Source organism: Netta rufina (genome assembly GCF_964035555.1).
Source record: "Netta rufina genome assembly, chromosome: 1".
NCBI lineage: Eukaryota > Metazoa > Chordata > Aves > Anseriformes > Anatidae > Netta > Netta rufina.
Window position 1 is genome coordinate 149,131,891 of NC_140123.1, and position 25,321 is coordinate 149,157,211.

At 39.4% G+C, this 25,321-nt stretch overlaps 1 protein-coding gene across 2 annotated transcripts; it reads left to right on the forward strand.

Moving 5' to 3' along the window:
* Positions 1–331: 331 nt before the first annotated feature.
* HCFC2 (host cell factor C2) lies at positions 332–20,685 on the forward strand (the record flags this gene model as incomplete). 2 transcript variants are annotated; one of them, XM_084300136.1, is made up of 16 exons in its annotated part: positions 332–497; positions 2,144–2,292; positions 2,681–2,841; positions 3,874–4,082; positions 4,567–4,651; positions 5,608–5,711; positions 6,290–6,478; positions 7,737–7,922; positions 8,337–8,440; positions 9,447–9,609; positions 10,582–10,782; positions 11,993–12,063; positions 13,291–13,428; positions 15,456–15,641; positions 16,561–16,846; positions 17,707–20,685. In XM_084300136.1, the coding sequence occupies 16 exons, from the start codon at positions 332–334 to the stop codon at positions 17,730–17,732; spliced, it is 2,424 nt and encodes an 807-aa protein (XP_084156262.1). In that variant the 3' UTR covers positions 17,733–20,685. The 2 variants fall into 2 exon arrangements, with proteins under 2 accessions (XP_084156262.1, XP_084156261.1); XM_084300135.1 differs by having other exon boundaries at positions 16,561–20,685.
* Positions 20,686–25,321: the final 4,636 nt, after the last annotated feature.

Sequence of the window (25,321 nt, forward strand, 5' to 3'; positions counted from 1 at the left end):
TTCCCTTGAACCCAGGCATTTACAGCCTCACTTAACGCCCTGAACACAGAGGGAAAAGCCCAGCTCCCACCCCACTGACCGAGATCTCCAGCTCGACACAACCCAAACCTCGACTTCTTATCTCAGCACCTCACTCCCCTCACGGGACGATACCCAGGGCGCCCAGTTAAGCCTGAGGGGCCGCTCCCGAGGATGGCACCACCACAAACAGCACCCGAGAAGCCGCGGCCACCCCGCGCCCCTTCCCCTTCCCCCCCTTGTCCCCGCCGCCATCACCCCCTCCCCTGCGGCCCGGCCCGCCGGCGCGGGGCATTGTGGGAGCGGCGGGAAGATGGCGGCGGCCGCCGCTGGGCTGAGCTGGAGGCGGGTGTCTTCCTTCACGGGGCCGGTGCCGCGCTCCCGCCACGGGCACCGCGCCGTCGCCATCCGCGAGCTGGTCATCATCTTCGGCGGCGGCAACGAGGGCATCGCCGACGAGCTGCACGTCTACAACACGGGTGCGGGGCGCGGGGCGGGGCGGCAAGGGGAGCGGGGGGCGGCGGGGAGAGGGCGGTGGCGCTGCCGCCATGTCCCTGGGGGCCTCCTCCTCCTCCTCCTCCTTCCTCCTCCTCCTCCTCCTCCTCCTCCTCCTCCTCGTCGCCCCCCGGGCTCGCCCCGAGCTCCTCGTCCCCTCCCCGTGTGGGGTTTCCCCCGCTGGGCGATGCCCGCGCCGTGCCCAGGTCCCCCTCTGGCGGCCGCCCCCCGCAGCCCGTGGGGGCGGGAAGCCGCCAACGGCCGCTGCCCTCGCTGAGGGGCGAGGGCTGAGGGCTGAGGGGCCCCGGCTGGGCGCGATGGAGGGCTGGGAGCTGGGGGGCTGCCGAGAGCACGAAACTGCCTCAGCTTTCGGCCTGAGGTGAAATGCACCCCAGGCGTGAAAGTTCAGAGCACGTCAGCCGTCCTTACAGCTCACCGACCTCTAAAAATCGTTCAAAAGTACCCCCCCCCCCCCCACGCTCCGAAAAGATTATAGTATTTTGGCTGAATGGCTTTCTATTATTTTTAATTTTTTTTTGAGGTAGAATCCGTGAGGGTGGAAATGTTGTGGATATAGTTTGTTACGAGGAAAATGCATAGCATCAGAGTTCTTCCAAGCGGATTTTTCTATGAGAGCTTAAAGATGACACATTTCAGAAAGCTGCAATCTCTTAACCTCGCCGTTACGACAAGTAGCCTAAGTAAAGCTCATAGATAAAGCGGTTACACTGTCTTCTAGAACAACAGTTGTGGCAGATGTCTTCTAAGCGAGTCTTAATGCCACTTTATTTATTTTCCTGCCCAGATTCCAAAGGGGTTTGCCCCTTTGCAGCAGTGACAGAAAGGACCGCCCGTGACTCAGCCACTCCGGCCCCCAAACGTGGGTTTGGCTCGATCTGACCTCTTTTCTCAGGGCTCAGATGTAGGGCTGTCACCTGGGGTGTCCGAGTGTGGGATGGCACCCGTTATTCCTGCTCTGAGCGTGATGACACACTGAGGACCTCCTAATTCCCTACAGCAGTGTTCTCTGGAAGCTTTTAATTTCACGCATTTCCTCTTCTTATTCATGAAAAAAGCTTAGGAAAAGGAGGCAGCCATCTCTTGGAACTGCTCAGTTCCAAAACACTTTGAACAACAATATGCTACGGTACCAGACAGTCTCAGTTCCTATTCTTGCCTCTCCTTTCCCATGTATCAGTGCAGTACTCTGTAGATATTAACATCCCAAAATAGTGTAATTAGTTTTTCAATAGGGCTATTAAGTCCAGGCGCACTGCCATGCTGCTGCTGCAGCTATAATAATTCTGTTTCTAGGACTAACACTCTCCGAGTGCCACTTTTTTTTCGTGAGGTCTATTAAATTGCTGAACAGCTTTTGGTAACTGACTTACTGTGACCTCGTGCTCGTTTATATATTGAATAACATTGGTTTGATAGAGGTGTGTGTATTTGTTTTAGTGTCTTAAATTGAATTAAACTGATTTTTTATTTTAAAAACTTAATATTAAGCAGCCCATTCATGGTCATCGACAGTTAAAAGGTAGTTCTTTAGAAAGTAGAGGTGTTTAAAAATACACTTTCCTTTTCAGTGTTTTTTTCTTTATTTCTTTTTTCTTTTTTTTACTTGTAGCTACAAATCAATGGTTCCTTCCTGCTGTAAGGGGAGATATTCCTCCAGGCTGTGCAGCACATGGATTTGTTTGTGATGGTACCAGAATATTAGTTTTTGGAGGAATGGTTGAATATGGAAGATACAGTAATGATTTATATGAATTACAGGTAGGAAACGTATGAAAATGTTCCAGTTCTGAGGACTACTTTGTTTATTTATTTAGGAATAAAACATTTTATATGACAAACTGCAGAGTGCAGTTAGATGAGCTTTGCTTTGCTCAAGGAAAAATAAACTCTTTAAATAGACTCTGAAGATGGAGGAAATATAAGTAACTTTGAAAAAAAGACTTCCATCTAATCAAAGTATAAAATATTTAATGTTTTATGAAGGTTAGCTTTTATGTATCCCTGTTAATGTATGCCCTAAGAAAAGCCAAGTGCTCTTTAAAAATCATTCACAGAATATACCAGGAGTGTTCATATTATTTGAATTCTTTGACTATGAACGAATATAAATGAAGATATTTCTCAGCATGTATTTCTTGTCTTTAAGGCAAGTCGATGGCTCTGGAAAAAAGTAAAACCTCAAGCTCCTTCCACTGGATCACCGCCTTGTCCTCGGCTTGGCCACAGCTTTTCTTTATACGGTAACAAGTGCTATTTATTTGGTGGCCTGGCAAATGAGAGTGAGGATTCAAATAATAATGTTCCCAGGTATGCTATTTTGGTTTGAATTCAATGTCTTTAAAAATAAATGATTAGATGCAGCAGTTTTGAGGAGGAACATTCTAGGGAGGCTGTCTTGCTTGCTGACTGCCCGTATTTGGGTTGGTTGTGAGATGGATGGTGTTGCATGCAAAGAAGCTGAAATATTTCTTCCGCTAATCGCATTTTATGGAACACAGACTGAAAGCTCTGACACCTTTGGAGGGAAAACTAAATAGGGTTTGGTTTTCTTCCTTAATACTTTGGGGGATGTTTTTAAGAATGTGAGCTTGTGAGGTTTACTTAAAGAAGCAAAGTCTCATGAGTCATCAGGGAATTCACAATGGAAGTTCCTTCTACAATGCTCTGGGAAACAATCTGGAAAATTTTTAAAGTAACAGTTGCAGTTGCCTTTAATATCAGCAAACAGAACTGTAACGGTGAAATTTTATACCATGCTCACCTGCAGTTGAGTGCTTATATCCCCTGAGCTACAAACTGGCAATCTGAAGCTCATTAAATGAGGTATTCAGCGCGAATGCCAAGATTCAAGTCATCTAAAAATAACATGCCAATAGATTCTTCAACACATGGCTAATTGTCTCTTGGCCAGCCTAAAGAACCAGCTCCTTTTCACCTTTGTTACCTTAGAGTTGCAGAAATTCTTTAAGGTCCCATGTCGTAGTGCATTTCTTACAGCTTTACACTCTACTCCAGCTTTATCCATATGTGGTAATTTCTGCTAAGAACGTTGTTTACCAGTTTTGAATGTTTCTTTCATGAACTATAGCGTATGAAGTATGATGTAAGTATGGTGTGCCTTCCTTAGAGGCAACAAGTTATAATAGTTTGTTTTTTTTGTTATTGTTTTAAATCCATTGAGTTTTGATACTGTCCACAATGCCATCGAATGTTTGGGGATTTTAAATTTCTCTGCTCTTCCAAGGCAGAAGTTGTAATGCTTGTAAGCAGTCAGGATTTAAAACTCACTTAAATCATGTTTTTAAACACGTTTTTCACACTGTGTCAATAATACCCTAGATATTTAAATGATTTCTATGAACTGGAGCTGCAGCATGGTTCTGGAGTTGTTGGCTGGAGTATTCCTGTGACAAAAGGTATCTTGCCATCTCCCCGAGAATCTCACACCGCCATTGTATACTGCAGAAAAGATTTGGGAAGTCCAAAGATGTATATTTTCGGAGGGATGTGTGGCTGTCGGCTTAACGATCTCTGGGAACTTGACATAGGTGAGTTCATCTGCCAGTAGAAGTCAGTTCAGGGGCTTCACTGGCAAAGAGGAAAAATTAAAGCATGTGAGGATTAATGGCATGCTGTAGTGCAGATGTTATTGGGACTTAAACCATGGCATTAATCTTCTGTAATTTTTGGAATGAGATGCATACAGCATCTATTTTTGCATTTATTATCCTCATCCTCAAGGATTTGGGTTATGCTGTGAGATTGTTTGTTTTCTTAGGCTGCATTAAAGAATGTCACTGTGATAACAGAGTTGAATAATCATAAAAAAATGAGCTTAATATATCCTTTTGGAAAACTGATAGAAAATTCTGACTAATTGTTTATGGATTTTACTGCACTTTCTTTTTTAAAGTGTCCATCTTAAAAAGCTGAAATTTTGGTTTGTTGAATGTTAGAGGTACATTCCTAAAATCTAAGTTGAGAAATTCACAGTAATAAGTTGATTTAAGGTTTTTCTTCTTTTTCTTTTAGAAACCATGACCTGGTCAAGACCAGAAACTAAAGGGACAGTTCCGCTTCCTCGCAGTCTCCATACGGCCAATGTAATAGGAAACAAGTATGTCTGTTGTTAAAAGCTCAACTATAGAAAGGTACACGTAGTAGGAGAACGATGATGCTTATCCACTACTACTCAGTATAAACCATCAGCCCTGTAGAGTGCATTTCTACTTCTATTACCCTATCTCCGTGGAAATTAAAAAGTACTGGTTTTAATTTAGAGTTCACAAACTGTCAGTGTTTCCATGCAGTGGGATGATCTGCCCAACCCATAAGTAGTTTTCCAAGCTCCTTTATGCATCTTTGTGCAGTCAGGGGCAGTATCAGCTGGACCTGGACCTGAGCTGGCTCTGTCAGGAGCCAACTTTGGTGCCTCTGAACCTGCGACAGGGAAATAGGTACACAAATAAACTGACCCAAAGAGTAGAATTCAGGTCTAGGCAAAGCTGTTCTGTATTTTTGTGGACCAGTTTTTCTGTAGTCTGTTCTTCAGTTCTTTGCTTCTTGCCAGCATGACTTGTTTTGGCAGATAGCACTGACAAAATGGATTTCAGTACATTTTATCTGTTTGCAAGTCAGGGTGAGGAGAAAGAGGCAGGGCGTGGGGAAGAAGTGAGAAACTGTTTCCTGAGCCAGGAGCTTAGCATTTTTTATATATATAATGTTATTAGGTTGTAGCCTGCATTATGGTTTTAGGTTTTGATAGAAATTCCATGTAAACACATGACTTCCGGAGCGTATTAGCAGGTTGGTGGTTTTTAAAAGGAACATGGTATTAACTTCTGTTTCTGGGGAGTTTTTTGAGATTTTATTTATTTTTAATTGGTTAACTTACTCAAAATTTTCAGAAGGTAGATGTCTGCAGCAAGACACAAAATCTGATTTAAAGAAGAACTGTAAAGCACTGGAAATTTTCTGTTTTGTCCTAGTTTGAGAGAGCACATGCAGCAGGTCTGGAAATGTTAATTCACTTTTCTTTTCTTCTTCCCTCTTCCCTCTTCTCCTATATTTCAGAATGTATGTTTTTGGTGGATGGGTTCCACAGTCAGCAGGAGGTGAAATTTCTGCTCATGATGGTGAATGGAAATGTACCGGTTCATTTTGTTATCTTAATTTGGGTCAGTGTTTCTCTCTATCTTGGAGTGGGCATTTGGAATTAATCCTTTCTTAATGGAGTAGATTAAATATTCTAAAGACCCTGAGATAAGTTTTAAGATAGAAAGCTGTAAACATAGTTGATTGCAGAAGATACCTTCTTTTTTCATATTTCTTAAGAAGTGTTTTTTTTCTTTGATAATTCAGCAAGTTTGCTGGTGCAAATCTTTGTTCATCCAACTTCTAATACTAGGTAATGTAGATAGCACTTCTTCATTTATAGTTGGACACAAGAAAGATCATAAAATTATTTTTTTTCTAAACTGTGATTGAACTGTCCCTTAATCCTCAATTTCTGATCTTCTGTTCATCTGAGATGGGCGACCAGAGGTCAGAAAATTGATCCTGAATCAACTGAACGTATCTTACAAATGAATTGGAAAATGACCTTCTGTTTGTAATATCAAGAAATCCAATGCGGTCATTATAAAAACAGATGTGATTTATTTTAATTTTCTCTGAGCAGTTAAGTGTATTAACACCTGTATTGCATGCTTTGAAATCCATCTAGAAACTAAAGTTTTTGAGTTTCATTTACTAGATACCACAGAATGGATAGGTCTGATCTCAGATTGCCAGGAAGACAAAAGTAACTTGTTACCAGGGCCAAGAGCAGGACACTGTGCGGTAGCGGTTGGCACTCGTCTGTATATCTGGAGTGGTAGAGATGGTTACAGAAAAGCTTGGAACAATCAAGTTTGCTGCAAAGATCTTTGGTACCTTGATACTGGTGAGTCAGAAATAAATGAGAAATATGTTCCATATTTTATTAATGTATAGGAACCTGGCGTCATCAATGCTCAGAAGCTCTAGCAAGCACTAAAGTGTTTTAAATTTTAAAGCTTATTCAAATAAGCCACGTTTCGCTGTTGATTGTTTGAAGACTACAGCTGTAATTCAAATGGAAAAAAAATAGAAAGGCATGTTTAAAGCCCCTGAAAGAACTTTGTGGCTAGATTCTGTATTGCATGCCATAGTTGGTAGATAAGAGGTGCTAAAGGGTGTTTTACCTAAACTCAAAGTTCCTGGCCTCTCTATAGAGTGATCTCTTCTGCTACTACTTACCTTTTATTTTTTTTTAACCAACCCCCTCCTTCTCTTGGGATCATTGCTGCTGCTGCTGCTTCCTCATCTCCTGGACTGAAAAAAGATACTGTTGAATCAGAGAAAGGACCAAATTGTTCTGGGGCGTAGGGGATTTTGGGGACTATTAATCACTCATTAGTAGTTGACATGATGGATATTTGTTTGTTAGCAGGACACAGAGATGTTATCAGGAGTGAGGAAACTAGAATAGCACTTTCAGGAGGGAGTTGTTTGCTCAAGCAAAAGTGTCAGAATGGTTATTGGAGAATGTGAAACACTTAGGGCAGTGGAGATTTTCTTTTCTTTTTTTTTTCTTTTTGCCTTTCTTTTTTCCCCTCCCCTTAGAAAGGTTAGAAGTAAAGGAGTGGAAGGGGAGGGATGTACTTGAGAGTGCAACCTAGTCAGGCATCAGGGCAAGTGAGGAGAGCAGGTCATCAGCATTGAATTGTGCCTGGGCTTCGGCCTGTGCAGAAGTTTGAGGGAAAGTTCACTTCAGCTAGAGAGAGCAAGCAAAAAGGAAGTTCAGACTTCTGTGAATTCCTTCCAGGAGTATGTAAAGCTTTAGGAGCCAAAGCGCTGCAGGTAGACAGGAAAAGGATCTCTCATACTGTAATGCCTATGATGATGGATATACAACACAAAGACATACCAGCAGCAGAAGAGCCATTAAAACCTTAAGAAAAGGCATCAAACATCCAACGTTTTTGAACACTTCAGAATGTCAGTTTATAATTCTGTGCTCGACTTGGCACCCTTGACAATGTTTCTTGTTGAATTTGGTGCATATTATATGTAAGTGAAAAGGGAGCTATTGATTTTGCTTGCTTCATGTAGATATTTCTTAAGCTGTTAAAAAGGGGCAATTTCAAATATGGCACCTGTATTTTATTGGTTTCTTGTAGAGAAACCTCCAGCACCATCACAGGTACAGCTGATTAGAGCTACAACCAACTCCTTTCAAGTGAAATGGGATGAAGTACCTACCGTTGAAGGCTATCTTCTTCAATTACATGCTGATTCACCAGTGCCATCAGCGGCTGGAATACCTGGCACTGGGGCTCCAGAAACATCCATGCTGAGTTCACAAGGTAGTAGTCAGATCATGTTACACTAATGCTTGTGCAAAGGCAGAGTAGAGATTTGAGTAAATAATTGAGTTCTTTGTTTTAAATAAGATGACTCAGAGAGATATACCCTATTTCTTTGGATATTTCCAAAATGTGTACATCGTGATTATGGAAAATTCAGCTTTAACCTGCCTCTTGTCAGTTCTGGCTATCTGAATGCTGGAGATATTTGTGTAGTACTGGGCATGATTTGAGAAAGGGGACAGGAGGAAGGGATTTTAATTGACTATTTGGCCATGCAGTTTCATTTCAGTTTAACAACCAAGTCATTCTTTAGGCAACCTCATGTCTCCCTTGTGCTTACTGGAATAGATTCCACCCATTAATACTAAGTTTTATATAATTGATTGTGATTTGCTTTTGTTTACCTGAAAGGTGGCTCTTCTCTACATCAAACTCCACAATCATTGCCTAGTGTCCCTTGTCCAGAACTGAAGGTGGATCATCCCAGCCAAGCAAATAATGTCATTCCTAATAACGTAAGTGTAAACTGAAAAACGCTTAAGTGGCAAAGTAGCGTGGGAAGCACGAGAACTGCCAAAACACTTTCTCAGTTTTTGAAGTCCCTGCCTACTTCTTAGACCTTAGGAAGTTCATAAATCAAACAACAACAGACACCTGCTGAAGTGGTTTTATATGCTTTTTTACATCCTTCCTATTTTCATGATTGACATGGTCTTTAAAGTCCTCTTCCTGGTAATACAGAGAGCAAACGGCAACTGTGTTGGCTTCCAGAATACTAACAGGGAGCCTGATAACAGGAGAAACACTTCACCCTCAAAGTGTTGGTGAAATTCATGTGGGAAGCAAAAAGGATAATGCATGTTCCTTCTTAGTTCAGGTTTTCATGCTACTCTGTTTAGCAGTTTCTACTGCAGTATAAACTCAATTATTATGTATTCTGGCTGTGCAGTTGTACATGTTCCACTGTTTTGCCAATAACAAAGAAACTGAGAGGAAAAACTCTGGCCAAAGGATCCCATTTTTAATAATGTAGACCTTTTCTTAACTGTGTAAGCCCTTAGATCTGTATGGAATTCATAATGTGTTCCTGCAGAAAACACACATGGAAGCACTGTGAATTTTACTAACAGTAGAAATATCTTAGATATGTGCCAGGAAAGCAGTGGTTGAAAGCCTCTTTAATTGTGATTTTGCCCCCCTGCCTATCCCAACCCCTGTCCCTCCACCCCAATAGGCTAAATGTATGCATTAGTGAGCTTCTGTGTGATAAGAATGTGAGCTCACTCACATTCTTATGTAGCGTGGGACAGGGACATTTCCAAGTTAACATAGTTTCAGTCATTGTTTTATGATGGCTAGAATAATGTGGATTGTGATGTTGGTTGCTTGTTGTATTTTAAAGTGCTGGGGGATTGGTCAGAGGATTTTTGTTGTTTTTGAGCAAGCATTTTCATGCCATGTTTGCAACTGAAATTTACGAACTTCACAGTTAACCAAGAGAACTTATTTGTTAATGTTTAGGTCCAAGTTTCCCTTCCATCCAACTCATTATTAAAAATAGAAGGAAAAGAAAAGGTTGCAGCACCTGAGAACAAGATTACACAGGAGACTATGAAAAACCATGCAGATGCAACAGGATTCAAAGAATCAAATGCCCCTTCTCTTTTGCCTGGTTGTACTTCAAGTAAGATATCTATAGAATAAAAATTATTTAAAAAGTGAGAATTGAAAAGTCATCTCAAACACAAAATAAGATTATTTCTGTTTTGCAATTTATAATTATTTTAGATGGATTTTAAAAAATCCTTGTGCTAGTTACTACTATATGTAATTAATATAAAAAGGAAATCCTAAGCTGTTTAAAGTATCACAAGAGAAAATTCTTAATATATTCAATATTATGATGGCAAATGTGTCTGTTTAAACATAAATAGCCTTTCTTAGCATCAAAGACCAGATGGACAGTACCAGATCTATTGTACTAGGTAAGGTTATAGTAACTCAAGGCTCCTTTTATAGTACTTCCCTGTCTGTTAGTAATGAAAAGTTACTAGCCTATTTAAAATTGTAGATGACGTAGAGAGGAGCATGTTTTTCTCTGGCTACAGAGGAAAAAGAAACTGACTAGTTACTGATACAGGCACTTCACTGAAAGTTCATCGGGGTGAATCCAGGCCCACGCACCTGATCTGTTTATTTTTGACTTCTACGTAATTTATGTGGTGTTATATTTTTCATTTTCTTTGCAGTGTGTTGCAATTATTGTGTGGAAGTTCGGGATCTTAGTGCTGAGCAAGAAATAGACTTCCACTGATGCTAATATGAAATTGCTTGTTATGAAGCTGTGATATTCATTTGTGTGAATACTTTTTTTCCCCCAATTTGGTTAAGAAAGGATAGATACAGAATACATTTAGCACAAATGAAATTGCTATTTGAATACAACTGCTAACATGTATTTGGTTATGACTATATAGACAAGTTCTTGTTAAGCTAGTTACATAAAGAAAGTGTTAGCAATGCATATAATCTGATCTATTTTAGTCTAAGCCTGAGCTAACATCTGTTTTTATGTGAAACTAAAGCCATTAGATCAAGTTGAGACTTGCTAGGTGTCATCAGTATTGAATTCTGGTTAATATTTTCTTTTTCTAAGGTCCTCAGACTTCAGCAAATGTAGGTGAATTACATGACTTGGACAAAAGAACTGTAATGCCTGATGCTTCTGTATCCAGTACTGTCTCCAGCACACAAACTATGGTAACCCAGCAGGCTGTTAAAACTGAATCATCAAGTACAAATGGGGCAGTTGTTAAAGATGAAACTTCACTAACAACATTCAATTCAAAATCTGAAGGTTTGAAATGTGTTTCACATACTGTATTTTGAGCCATATATATCTAAGGCCATCAGAGTTCCTGTAGTGTGGTGGGATTCCCATCTTGGCTAGTACCTGGGATTGAGATAGGGCTTTGGGCCATGGAGGACGTTGGGCAGCCTGAATGATCTCTGCTATGATTTACACATCTTTTAAAATCAGGATGTTCCTTTTATATTCTTGTAAACAACTTTGTTTCCTGTAAGTGAAAAATCTTTTAAATCTTCGTTTATGCAGAAGCCTGTTTTTTAAACAGCAATGGCAGCCAGTTCTGTTGCCTGTAGGATATTTGCTTTCATTCAGTGATTGCTTGTTTCATCAGCAAAAGTCTACAGATAATAACCTTACATGGTTTTGATTTTAAACAATTGACCCCTGTAACAAACATGGCCAGCTTATATGGCTGTGGCTAGCTCACCACTAGCCGAAGGTGGTGACTTCTTCACAGTATGCTTGAAGTAAACAAAATAAGCACCAATACAAAAACTAAACATAAACACTTTTCCAATTCTGTTTTTCATGAAAATCAACAGGCTGTGCTTGCTATTGTTTTGAGTGTTAGCTAAAGTATTCTCTTACTGAATACAAGTAGTACAATTTTTACTGAAGAGTATTGTTTTTTAAAAACAAACACAAGTATAGAATACTAATATTCCCTTGAGTTTTTCATGTGCTTTGGTTTCTTTTTTTTTTCTTTAAGATTCAATTTTAAATTTAGTAAATGTTCTTTTCCCATTTGTTAGGTTTGTTTTAAAGATTAATTGCTCTTATTCAGAATTCAAACTGTATTTATTTCTGAAGCAGTGTGTAAGATTTCATCCTTAAGCGATTCATACTGTGTCATCAGTATGTGCCTCAATCTGATATTTATCACTTGTTCACAAATATTTCGTACTGACTTCATAATTCTGTCATATTTTAGGATTTTCTGAGTCCTGTCTGGTATTATCTGTAGCTGTCTGCAGTGCCAGGCTCTTATAATTGTTCTCTGAATATAAAGCAAACCAAAATTAGTCGTTCATGTTACAAATAAAACTGCATGCAAGAGAGCTTTGAGACATTTGGAGCAAACACTTGTAAATGACTATTGAGGTCAGCTTTTATACTATGTGGACTTTGTGTTATAAAGCTTAATTTGTTAAAAAAAAAAAAAAAAAAAAACAACTTAAGTGTAATTTTTTGTTTCTAGCTGCTGAAACTGCTTATATCATGCCTTCAACAAGGGTCAATACTGGACAGACAAATGATTCACACTGCTCTGTAAGTCTGCATAAGTATAATTAAGTTCTCTTGCTCTGTTGGTTAGTTGTAAGAGCTCTTCTGTTTTTCTTTAATTGTATCTCTTTGAAAGAGAAGCAAGGTATATTTAGGGCTTGAAGTGAATAATACAGGGTAAACATTTTCTGTTGTGAACTAATTTCATTGTGCGGGTTAGATTTGAATCTAAGTAGCAGTTGTGTATTCAGGAGGAGCTCCAAGTATGTGTTTCAGCTGTTGAATCATTTTTATTGACTGGCACAGTGGAGCGGTCTTTCTGCTGTATAATGTGCAAATGTAAAATGTTTTTCTGTCTGCACAAGTGAATTTAAAATATGTATTAGATCAGATATAGTGTTAGCTGCTGATCTGTAGGTTTGAAACATAACTGAACTGACATCTTGATGTTTTTCCCTAGAGGAGATGGGGACTGGCTATGCAAGCTGTAAATACTGCCTGAAAAAAAAGTAAATGCCTCCTATTTCACCTGCTTACAACTTAATACACAAAACCAAGGTGCCACCAAAAGAGTGGAGCTAAGGGTGGGAAGAAGCAGCTGCTACTGAAGGGTTGGGGTGCTTTTGCCAATAGCAGCTGCCACTCTTGCCCCTCTTCCATGCTAGCAGGAACATCATCTGTCTGCTCTGGGCAGCACTGCAAGCACTCTCCTTGGTGCCTGGAGACAAGCAAGAAAGGCAGCTTGTCTTTCTGGGCCAGTCAGGAATAGTTCTCATGCCCTCCACAACCGTTGCCCCATGCCACAGTGGAGGCCCTGATCTGAGATGCAAGTGAATTTAGTAGCTGCTTTCAAGGGAGTATGTTTGGGGCTGTGATGCAGCAGAATCCCAGGTGGAGCTGCTGGTGTACAACCACATTGCAGTGTTCTTCTTGGCCTCTGAGCAAAATTAACTCACAACTACGGCTGCTACACACACCTAGTTCTACAGCTGTAAACTTCTTCCCCTTCCCATTTAAACTAGGATGTCAGAGATGACGTCCCATCTACAGCTTTCATATTTTCTAAATGATGACTGAATCTAAATACTTGAGAACCAGTTGGTTTTGAACAGTATTTCAGTAACAGATGCACATTCACTTAAAGTATAAGGAAGTCATTTACTGGTATGAAAGGGGATTCTCCTGCACATACACTAGAGTCTTGAAATGTGTTTTTTATATATTACATTAAAGTGTATGGATGGTCTACATAACATGTTCTTCAAATACTAGAAAACTCCACAAAGACAGATGGCACCGGTGAAAACAAGAGACCGGCAGTGGTATGATGTTGGAATTTTTAAGAACAACAGTGCTATGGTGAACCAGTTCTACTTGCTGCCAGAGGAAACACTGAGCAACTCTAACAAGGTAGCTGCTAATTTTTCTCTGACAGACCTTGCACACAGGTGTTTTGGAATCCAATGTTCATACGTTTAACGACAAAATGTGGGACTTTCTGATACAAACTGGTGCTTACAGGAGTTTTGAGATCAAAGTTCCTGACATATTTGGCTTTTTTTTTTTTTTTTTTTTTTTTTTTTACTGTTTCCTAAACCAGATGTATTTTTTTCCTGTTGTTTTTTTGTATAGTTATATGGAACATCTTACTGTACCATCACTAATTCTTTCCGTATTCCTATTTGTAGCCTTAGGAAGGAATTTTCAACTTCATGACATTTCAAAACAGTAAAAACTCTTAAAAATAAACTTAAAACTTTAAAATATATTATTTCCATACAGTACTGAAATATTTCAGTCAGTTTACTCTCTGTCTCAAGGATACCTTTTTAAAGATATTAGTAACAGTCCAGAATGTTTAAAAAGACTAGATGTGGAAGAGTAGTGGCTTTTGAATTAGTTTTCTTTTAAATAATGTTATTAAATATGGAAGTTTGTATGGGAAAACACTATAGACATGTAATTTGCAAAGCCTTTGTAGTCTTGGTAGTGAAAGTGTAGATAAATGATGTCCAAGTAGACTAGAAACAAAACTGATGGCTGTATGTCACTTAAATGGGCAGAAATACCTACAGCCAGGAGGCTGCTTCTCTTAAGAAGATGCAGGAGTTGATTTCAAAACTCAGGAATCAGCATTTGCTTCCTTGTATGGAACCTGTCTGTCAGCAAATGGCTAAGTATTTACTTAGCCATGCTTTCCTTCTGCCAGAACAGGTCTCTGCCTTACCTGTAGCGCTTTGCCTGTTAGTACGCAGCTTAGGTATCTTACTGGCAGATAGGACATGTAAGAGAAAATAAAACTCATGGATAGATTTTAACCTCTGCTGCATATGTGTGTATTAATAGGCAACCTGAGCACTCTCCAAACCTCTCAGTCTTCTCTGTACTTCTGTAAATACTGACTATGCTGTCCTGTTATATAAGGTACCTATCTTTTCAAGAATGTATTTATAGGACTGATTGTATAAAAAAAGAAACCTTCACAAACAAAGAGTAGAACAAGTTGCAGGCACATGGACTTTTCGTTGATAGTGATGGTTTTTAAACCTTGTTAGAACTTAGATGTTTTTAGTAAGAGGGGGTTTCATGGAGAACAGGTTTCAGTCTTAACCACAGGTTAGACAAAAGCTGTTGTGTTGATATTTGAGTAGATTGTTAGTGTTAGAGTAGATGAAGGTATTCAAGGTGCTGTCTTACCCTAGTAGATGAAGGTATTCAAGGTGCTGTCTTACCCCAACAGGTTTTCTTAAAACACAAAAGAACAGAATGTTTTTTTTGAAAACACTTCATTATAGATACTCCACATACCAGTTTTAAAGAGTATATGTAGTATATTTTACAGTGTTTATATTGTGATTTGTTACACATTATTCAAGAGGAAAATAGTTCAATAGGAAGCTTCAAAGATGTATCAATGCATGTGTTAAGCAAGGAAATAGAGTAGCACCTGATGTTTCAGAAACTTGCTTGTTACTAATTTACTGACTCTGCTTCTCTTTAAAAACATTTAGGTTACCTATTCATAAAGTGCAACTCTTAACTATAGGAACAAGTAATTTTCAAATAAAAATATTTTTGAGGACAGAGGAGTATAGTAATTAAGTAATAAGCTATACAGTTAGAAATGCTACTTTATTTTTACTTTCCAAAGTAAATCTAAACAAGAAGTGCAGTTCAATTTAAATGTCTGGGGTTTTCATGTTATGTGGGGAGAGGGAATTGTTCTTGGAGGAGCTGTTCTGAGGCAGGCTAGTGCCTCAGTCAGAAACTTTCTGATTCAAATACAAAAGCACTAGATCAGGTTTGGGTTTCAATTAAACTTAACAATCTCAGTTTATTGCTACCCACCTCATGTCTTTTTTTTTTTTTTTTTTTTTTTTAGGCTAATTCTGTTTAGAATACTTTTAAAAGTAACTCAAACATTGCTTTATTTTCAGCTGGAAAATGCAAATGTACCAGACTACAGATTACTTAAGAAACAGGATCTTTTTCCAGGCACAGTGTACAGGTTCAGAGTCGCTGCAATTAATGGCTGTGGTGTTGGGCCTTTCAGTAAAGTCAGTGAATTCAAGACTTGTATTCCAGGTTTTCCCGGAGCTCCTTCAACAGTCAAAATCACCAAGGTGAGAAATGTAAATAGTTCTTGTTCTGATGCATAAAATTCTGTTCGCAAGCTTAATCATGGAACTCTTGTTTTTGGCTAGTTTTGCCTTTTTTTTTTTTTTTTAAAGTGAAAAAATAAGTGTTGAATAGTGTCAAATGTTCAGTCAGTGACTTCTGCTCAACATGATATTCTTTAAGAAGTTTGCTAAAAAATATTTTAAAACATAATGATCATGTTGCAAGATACATCTCAATTGTCTGATAATTTTCCCATTGTTTTCTTTTCCTGCATTCTTAATTTTATAGGGGTTTACCATGTTTAAAACAAAATTTAAGACCCTTTGCCTCCAAAGGATGATTAGGTTTTAGTCTTTTTGCATAAAACAACAGTGATGTTGGTAAAATCAAAGGGCAATTCTGGGTAATGATTTGATAAGCTAACGTGTTTTCATCTCTTAAAACTACTAACTTTCAAACAGATAACTTTTACAAACCCGTAACCCAACGAATTCCACCTTAAAAATACTTGGGGATTTTCTTTCTTTTTCTGGGGTTTGTAACTTGTTTTAATGGTAGATGTGTTTTATTGTCTAGTGTTTCACCTTGCCTGACATACGGTCTTCTTTACTAGTGAAAATTTGGCACATCCACACATACAAGTAAACCCGTGTTTAGAAGTGTAGTATCTTTCTTTTTTGAAAGAATGGATCGGAAAATAAGCATTCTTATTTCCCAAAATATCCTTTGGCATCTGTGTTGATTCTGCATTAGTACCAGAAGAAAGAAATAAAAGGTTAATTTTAGAATATAGAATAACAGAATAGGTGAGAAGTTTAAGATGCACCTTAGGTTTTTATGTATTTATAACTATTTGTATTATATATAGTTGAGTGTCTAATGGTTAGCTGAATAGTATCATATTTTTCTCTTTTTCTTCAGAGCGTAGACTGTATTCATCTTTCTTGGGAGCCTCCAGCTTCACCTTCTGGAAATATTTTGGAATATTCTGCCTACTTAGCAATCCGTTCCACGCAGTTACAGGAAAATCCAAATCAGCTTGTATTTATGAGAATATACTGTGGGCTTAAGACATCTTGTATAGTGACAGCTGCCCAGCTTTCAAATGCTCACGTTGATTACACTTCACGACCTGCTATAGTGTTCAGGATTTCTGCCAAGAATGAGAGGGGATATGGACCGGCCACACAAGTTCGATGGCTTCAAGGTAAAGTCAGTGTCAGACACAGCATTTAAGTGGGCTGTGGCGGAGAAAATAGCTGATTGTGCCTCTACAACCAGCACTTTTCTCAGCGGCGCATGTCTCAGCAGTGCACTTTTCTCAGCAGTGAAATGTCACTTTGTTCTTTGTAGAAGTTTTAGGAAAAGGTGGTTGTTAACTTTAGCGTAACATTGAGAGATGGGATTTGTTCATGAGCAAAGATGAGCAGGTACTGAGCGCTGGTTATTGAATCTCACTTAGTTTCTCGAATAATAAACTGCCAGTAAACTTCTGATTTCCCTGGACTTCACTTCAGCTTAGGAGTTTTCCATTTTTTTAGTAAGCAATCCAGTTATATGCGGGAATGTAGTTCTTTTTTCCCCAGTCTTTACCCCTTCCTTATCAAAATAATTTTTCATAAAGTGACATAAGGTGCATTTTTGTGATTTAATGTACTCTTCAAAGTCTGTATTAGAGCTAGTAGGAATGGCTTTTGTTATCTCATCCCTACACTCAAATTTGTGATTAGTTGGGGATGGGAATGGATCGACTTGAAATTCCCACCCTCCGGGGAGTAGCGGGCTGTTGGATGGGCTTGGCTGTCCTGCCAGTCCCTGCGCTGGGTTCCACAGGGTGCAGTTGAAAGTGAACTGTTGAGTACACCTCTGGTTGTTCTGAGTGTAGTTTTCTGAGATGGGCAGCAACAGTGAAGTTGTCTTCCTACTGTTCAGTACTCTAGTGCTGTTTTAACCCTGATCCCAGAGCTATATATCCCAGAACTATGAAACAGGAGTTGTTTGATAGCATTTGACCATGTACACGAGTTAAATTATGAAATGTTTAACAGTGTCTCCTTCTTCTTGCAGATATGAAAACATCAAGCTCAAAGTAGAATCAAGATAATAAATTTCAAGTTTCGAATGTAGTGTTTAATGTAACTCTTGTACTATTTGTAAATGCTACAAATATTTTATTTTTGCATTGTTTTTATCTTAAAATATATAACCTTTTTTACGTTTGAGACAACAGCGTTACAGAGCCTTGCTCAGGTATGAGTACCATATGGAAGCTATACTGAAGGTGGTGGGGTGGAGGACCATACTCTATCCAGTAGCTTTTTGGTAGCGATAGTTAAAATATTAAATATATATATATATATATACACACAAAGTTTCAAATAAAAAAAAAAATAAATTGGCATATGCAGTACTGTTTGAGGTACAGTCCCCATGATTGCTAGAGATTTTGCATAAATAACTCAAAAAGATTTGGTAAATGAAAAAATTGTTTGATTTCAGTTTCTTATACCACATTCTTCATTGTGGTGTCTGAGTACAAGGCAAAAATTTCCAGTTATTATATAGTAACTTAAAATGTATAAATATTTTAATATATACTTTTTTTGTAAAGAAATGATTTTTCTACTATTTGTAACAAATATCTTAATCCTGAAAGATATCCCCTGAAAATTTAAAAGGAAAAAGATACTTAGTCATTTGTCTTATTACAAAACAAAAAACAAACATAAATTCATTGTAAATGCACTACTAATATTTAGAATTATCCTTTTGTAGTTGTACAAATCTTCAACTTGTAAATACCAATGTTTACAAGAGACCTTTCTGGTCTTGTATTAAAACTTCCATGAGATTCATTCTCTTTTTTTTTTTTTTTTTTTTTTTAAATCCATATGCTTTGCTTTTAGCATATGCTTGCTTTTTGCACTAATAATAACTTACCTCATTCCTGTGTTTGTAATCACTTGTGTTGCTTCCATAACGTTTCTGTAAAACTTCAATCTGAAAACTTTAACCAAAGTTTAGAATACATGGTAAGCAATTTTGCACATATCGTATGGCAACTTTCGACATATTTATTCCAGTTAATCTTCTTAAGTGCTTGTTTGCTTTACCAGTATATTCTACCAATCAAGTTCAGTATCTCCCTTTTACTATGCATCATTTTACATTAACTAGCTAGCTGATAAATTCAACAAGCATTACTTCTAGGAATAGGTTGATCCATTCCTATGCTAGATGAAAAATTTGTTCACAGTAGTGAAATAAAGGTAAACATTTTAAATGCTATTTATGTATCTATATAGAAACCTATGTTTACCAAAGTGTAGAGGAAAATGGCTGAGTTGGACAAGGTCACTAGGTGAATAGATTGAGGCACCTAAGATTTATTTTAAAATAAAATCTAAATTTCTTTACCGTGCAATGAAGTTTATACTTTGCACTTTAATTTTACCCTGAATGCCAAAATACAATATACATCAAGGTAGAATTACTTGCCTCTGCCAGTTAAATTTGTCTTAACAGCATTTGTAAATAAAGAAACTAAATGAATTGATGTGCCTGGTTTGGTGGGAGAAGTATCACTAAGATGTTAAGAGATTTAACAGCTCAAGTATCCCAGAGCAGATTTTATAGCCAAGTTTTAGCTACCCTGAAAGTCAGGGTTGTAACAGAAGTGCTGATACAGCCTTAATTATTGCAACGCATCACATGCTATAATAGCATATAAAAAGTGCTGGGGACCATAAATTGCTATAATAGTGTTAATTGTGGCACGGGAGTAACACACACGGTTTTACTCCAGAGAAGAATCCCGTGATTATGACAATGACGGATATCCCAGATTCACTTTAAACAGTGTTTATAGTATGAATGTATAGGAATTTTTCCTGAAGTTAACTGGCTTTAAAATACTTGTGTTTTAATGGTCCATTTCATCAGGTATGATCTCACTACCAATACTGTCTGATAACTAAAAGTAATACTGTACACGAGCTGTTAACTAGAAAAATATGACTTGGTTTTTCTTATTAGTACTGTGAAAGAAGCCTTTAGAGAAAACACTTGTGGCTTTGATTTTGTTGGTTGATAGCTGTGATTGTAGAGTTGTTATTTAAGAATAAAATCTGTTGGGTATGTCTGGGTGAAGTTTTTTTGCACTTGGTTTCACATGGTTTGCACAATTTCTTTTCCAGTGGGTATGTCACAACTACCAAAGGGTAAAACTGTGGCGTTTTCAATGAAAGTATAATTTCCTTGTAAGTGTGCTTTCTTCAACTGACTTGACATCAGATGTCACTTTCTCTTCTTTGTCCAAGTTGGGTGATGTTGAATAGTGATCATATGCAAATCTTCAATTCCTCGCAGTTTTACTTTAAGATGAAATTGTGGTACACGCTGTAAAATACACTTTGTGGTCTGTTTTAGAACTGTATTTAGAACATGTCTAAATCTCACCTGTTTGCCTATCAACTAGATATCAGACAAATATTGATTGTTTGATTTAAAATTCATTTGCAAGACTGTTGACATCAGCTCCTTGAGAATCCGTGTTATCCACTCATTTCCTAAGTCACTAAATGACCTGTAACAAGCTGAAATCTATCAGGCAGCAGTACCCGTGTTGCAGAAATGTCTGGGTTTGCTGAACTTGCCGAGGCAGTTGTGATGTGACCGTCGGTGCAGGACAGTTGTGCCGGTTACGGCAGGTGCTGCTACAACTTCACCTTGAGGAGGTTCTTGTGAAAGCGGAAATAGAGTGAACGATAACCTACACTTTGTGTTTTCAAAGTAATTATAGCAATATCTTTTGAATGTAGTTTGGAGTAGAGCACATGATCATGCCATAAATTCTGAAGATATTAATAAGTATTACTGTTGTTATCTGATATTTCAGGATAGCGAATTTGACGTGAACTTAGTCTTACAGCCTGTTACTTAATGACCTCTACAAGGAAACTGACATTTTGTACAATTAAAGTTGATCAGTCTTATTTCAAAGCATTGTTTGTTCTTTGTAATAAAGTGGTTGTCCTATCAAATGCGTTGTAAACAGTGAAGTGTACGTCTGCTTCTTCTGAGGGGATAATACAGAGAAGAGAGCGAGCGTGTTCGTCTTGGGGAGAAATAAGAGGGCTTCTTGATGAGCCATGTAATACTGAGTACTGCTCTTCCATAAAAAGTGCTTCCCAAGTGACTTCTTGGTTACGCGATGGTTTGTCTGGTTGCTTTTTTCTTCCCTTAGTTGTGGTTCCCCACCTTCCCACCACCCCTTCTGCTGCAATTGCTGCGCTCCTCACCTGTTCTCTGCCCCCTTCCGTGCCTTTGTGCCATGCAGCTTGCTGGCCCCCATCCGGGACAGGAATGTTTAAAATTGCTTTCCTTGTCTATAGAACAGCTCTGTTGGTGCTGTTCAAAGTGATTGGCGAAGAGTTTGGTGTTTCTTTGTTACAGGTTGTTCAAAGGAAGGGACTTGAAGGAGCATTGAGTGCGCTCAGAAGGCTTCCAGCTTCCAGCTCTTCTCAAATTTTGGAGTCTCGGGGCCAGCTGCTGAGCTCAAGCTGTGGTTGGCCATGGGAGTCTCCTGGGGAAGGATGTAAGATTTGCTTCTAAAAGCAGAGGAGGAGATTGAGTGGACTGAAAGGGCTCCAGAGCGGTTTCTGGACCTCTTTAAGAGACTTCACATGACAAACTACTAAAAGCTGTCCGCTCCAAATTGATTCCCTTGTTGTGCTCCAGCTATTGTAATAGGGTAAATGTTTTATTTTCAATTGTTTGTGATCCTTGCATTAGTGGATAACAAATATAACAAATGGGGCATCCTAAGCAATCAATGAAGAATTCCCACAACATGTTATTGTTTTTTGGTTTTTGTTTTTTTTTTCCTTTCTAAAATTCTCCGAATGTAACTTATTTTCTCATTAAGGCTGACTTGGATTTTCTATGTGAATTTATCCTAAAACCCGTTCAGAGCTATCGTTGTTTTTTCCCTCGTAGTGTTAGCTGGTTTCTAGTGTATTTTTATAACATTTTCTAGCAAGCCAAAGGGCAGGGCTTTTATTCTGTGGCTTCCAGTTCTGCCGCTGGAGCTTTTTGAGATTCCCACGGCGAGGGTGGAGCATGAGCTGCGGGTATTGCCCGAGCAGTTGCTGTGTTCCTCCTCCTGATAGTAGTTGCGAAAAACTTTGGTGCATTTTTCCATTGATCTGAAGCTGAGTTGAGTTCCCTTTTATTTCAGTTTCCAGAAGTCAGCTGAATGTAGGAGGATGGGCTTGTTCTAGGCACCCGCTTTAATCTGAATTGAAATGGATGTTATGAGATTTTTTTGGAGCTAAACAGCCCGACAAAGAGGAAGGAAGAGGAGGGCTGGGACAGGAGGAAGGCCCAAGAGATTTCTGTTGGCTCCATTTGCCCAACCCCAACCATGTGTGCCTAATGTTACGCTACGAAAAGCCAGCATCTACAAAGGCAGAGCGTGCCTCCTCCTTGCTCGGTTCCCAAAGTCCCTCAGAAGCCCGAGGTACTTCACAGTGCTTGTTGGATTTATACTCCCCCCAGAATAATCTACTTGATTGGGACCAGTTTTGTTTTGCTGTCATTGTTTTATTGAGGAAGCCTTTGCTTCTTAGAGCATCTGCTTTTAATGTGTGACATAATTCCGAAGTTGGTAGAGCAGCTCTTTAAAATGGAAATTAAAGCTTGGATACGGGATCTTCAAAGAGAGAAAGGGAAGAAGGGTTTTTCAGTGTGCCCCAAAGGGTAAGTAGTGCTGGGAGAGTTATTTCTGTGTCTGGCGGAATTATAAAATGCTGCTAGCCACACATGAAAGTCATAAAAATATTTCCAAGAGGTTCTTAAAATAGATGCGCTGGGTGTGCGCCATAGGAGGAGGTTCACGACCACCAGGTCCCCGGGTTTGTGTGTGCCCTCCTGTAATCCCTTCCTTCTCTCAGGTAAATGACTTTTGCCAGTGTGAGAAACGCCGTGGCCAGTAACAGGCTCAGGGGAGGATCTCAGTGAGGCAGCATTTTTATTGGCGATTGCAGTGGGGGGCGTCCCACAAGAGGAGCACACCTCCTGGGCACACAGCACGGTTTATAGATTTTTATTTCTCAATGACCAAGACCCTCCCCTGCTTCCCCACTGACTGGGTTATCCAGGTTCACAACCTGTCCAGTGCTTCACAGACAATACACGGCCTTCAGCTGCTGGCCTGTTAAATTTCAAATTTATTTTGATTTTTTTTCCTGTTTGAGGTGGCAATGCTTCTTCACTTACCTGGCTTGATACCCTGATTTTCACCTAATTGCTCTAAGGAGCGCGGTCGTCTGCATTTTACAAGTCACCTGCTGAGCTTTCTTACCACTGCAGGTATATTTCAATGCCACGTTCCTTACCTTTAAACAGTGTAACTCTGTGCAAAAACACTTTTATTCCCACTCCAGAACTCCAACTGCATTTCGGGGTAGTTTAACAAAAAATGTGTAGGTGTGAGTATTCGCTCATAACTTCAAGTGGCATGAAGTACCCCAAATACTTATTTTCTAGCAGTGATTTTGTAATTATTTCTTTATTGTGTTTTGCATGTAGGGAGGAGACTTCTGAAATAAACCAGCACTTCATCATGGAGCGGGCTCCATGGGAAGCAGGTGAGTGCCTGCAGCTTTTGTATTGCTTTGTATGGAAGGGTACCACCGGGAAAGTCCCAGCCAGAGGAGTGCACTGTTTGCTTGAACAGCTGAGGAAACGTGAGTGCTATTTATCTACCTGCTACCAGTGATCTGTCACAGTTCTGTGCAAGTCATCTGCTCTCATTCAGCTTGATTTTCCCATGTTTATTAAATAGCTTCTCTTCAGCAGCATGTTGGGGGATTTATTTCAGCTGTGGCTGTGCAATTTTTCAGTGGGTAGTTGGATTCAATTTTATTTCAAATCAACTAACTTTTTAATAAGATGGATCTGTATCAGAACCTGTTGAAGCCCATTCTCATTCTAGCCATGTGCCAGATCTACTGGGTTTTATTTTATTCTGATCTGGAAAGTTGTTTATATTAAATAACAATAATAATAATTTATTTCTTCTGGACACTAATGTTACTTTGCATGGTCCTGCAGATTTTTTATTCTGTATGTAAATGCCCCTGTGTTCATCCATCTTGTAACGCTGTCCATGAGAGATGTAAGAGAAGAACTGCAGTTTATCGGTGACTTGGGATTTGTTTTGTTACTGCTGACTTCAGTCAAGAAATGAACATTTTTATACAGATTAAACAGTATTAATGGATAACAACATTAATGAAAAGTATTAACATCCTTAGTTGAGAAAATTAACAAATACTGCCCTGTCTTTAATCTATGTTCACTTTCTATTAAGGAATGGACTCTAGATACCAAACAAGGTAAAGTACACAAGGTAATAAATACAAAGTACTATCCTCAGTCAGAAGGTTCAAACCAAAAAGGAGCAGACAGATGTTAAAGGATGCTTCACGGGCAGGGCCACGCAGATCCATGGCCAGTAGCCCGATCTCAGTCATTAGCAGATTTTCTTGGTAACTAATATCCGTAAGGGCTCTGTGAGAATGGGACTTGCAATATCTGCTGCTTGAGTTGATGCACCTTCTTCCAATTTAAGGAATCCTAAGTAGAGATTTGGAGCTCGAGTGAAACTAAATGGACAGTGTCTGATGTCTCCTACAGCCACTGCAGCCCTTGGGAGGGCTTCCCTGCAAGCCAGGGGTAGCAATGCTAACTGGGTGTATGAGCTGGTTGGTGGAGGTTGACACTTAAAATACCACTACTGGCAGATTACAGGGGAGCAGAAGGCACGGACAAAGCCCACCCAGGAGAGCCAACAGGGTAGAGCGTCAGCATGGGAAATGCTAGGGCTCTCTGTAAATTGAAGAGCAGGGTGTTAGCTGGAGGTCTGGCTCCAACAGCAACTCATAATCTCTCAGGAGGAGCTAATTCTTCTTAAAAGTTGCCTTTGTAGACAGTCTCTTGCTAGTCCTTCCATCTACTTGCTCTGTCTGTCTTCAGATGGAGCCTGCTCCCCCAAGCACTGGGAAATTGGCCTTGCCACCTTTGGTGAGGTTTTGGATTGGGGTGGTGGTGATGGTCATCTCCTGAAAGACAGAGCTCTCATCTGTGCTTTTAAGTCTCTTGCCTTTGGCAAGTTACAAAGATAAAGCTGCAGGAAGGTGCTGCCAAGCCATCTGAAGCAAGATGCGAGCCTTCAAGCCAGACAACAAAGAACTGCCAAATATCATCAATATGGCTTTTTCTGGTGAGTACAGAGCTTGATCTGAGTGCAGCCACTCAAGAGAAACGCTTTGGGCCAGATCAAAAAACACAGGCACTTAGCAGACAATTTAAAATGATACTTTATATATATATTTTATATATATATATTATATTCTGTGGTGCTTGCTGGACACCCCAGCCTGCAGCCCCTTGGGCCTGGATGTGGGTTTTGCTGTTTTTCACCAGCAACCCGCCCCCAGCACCCCAGAGCCCTGGTGTGCTCTGCTGTGCCTGCAGCTGCTGCTGGCCTGGCATCTCCCCCAGCCCACGACTGCTCTGAAAGCAAGAAATGAGCCGGAGCAGTCGTTTTCAGGCTGATTTTATGCACATGGTGTCAAGCCACCTAGCACAGCCTGGCAGCTTTGAGCTGTTAAAAAAA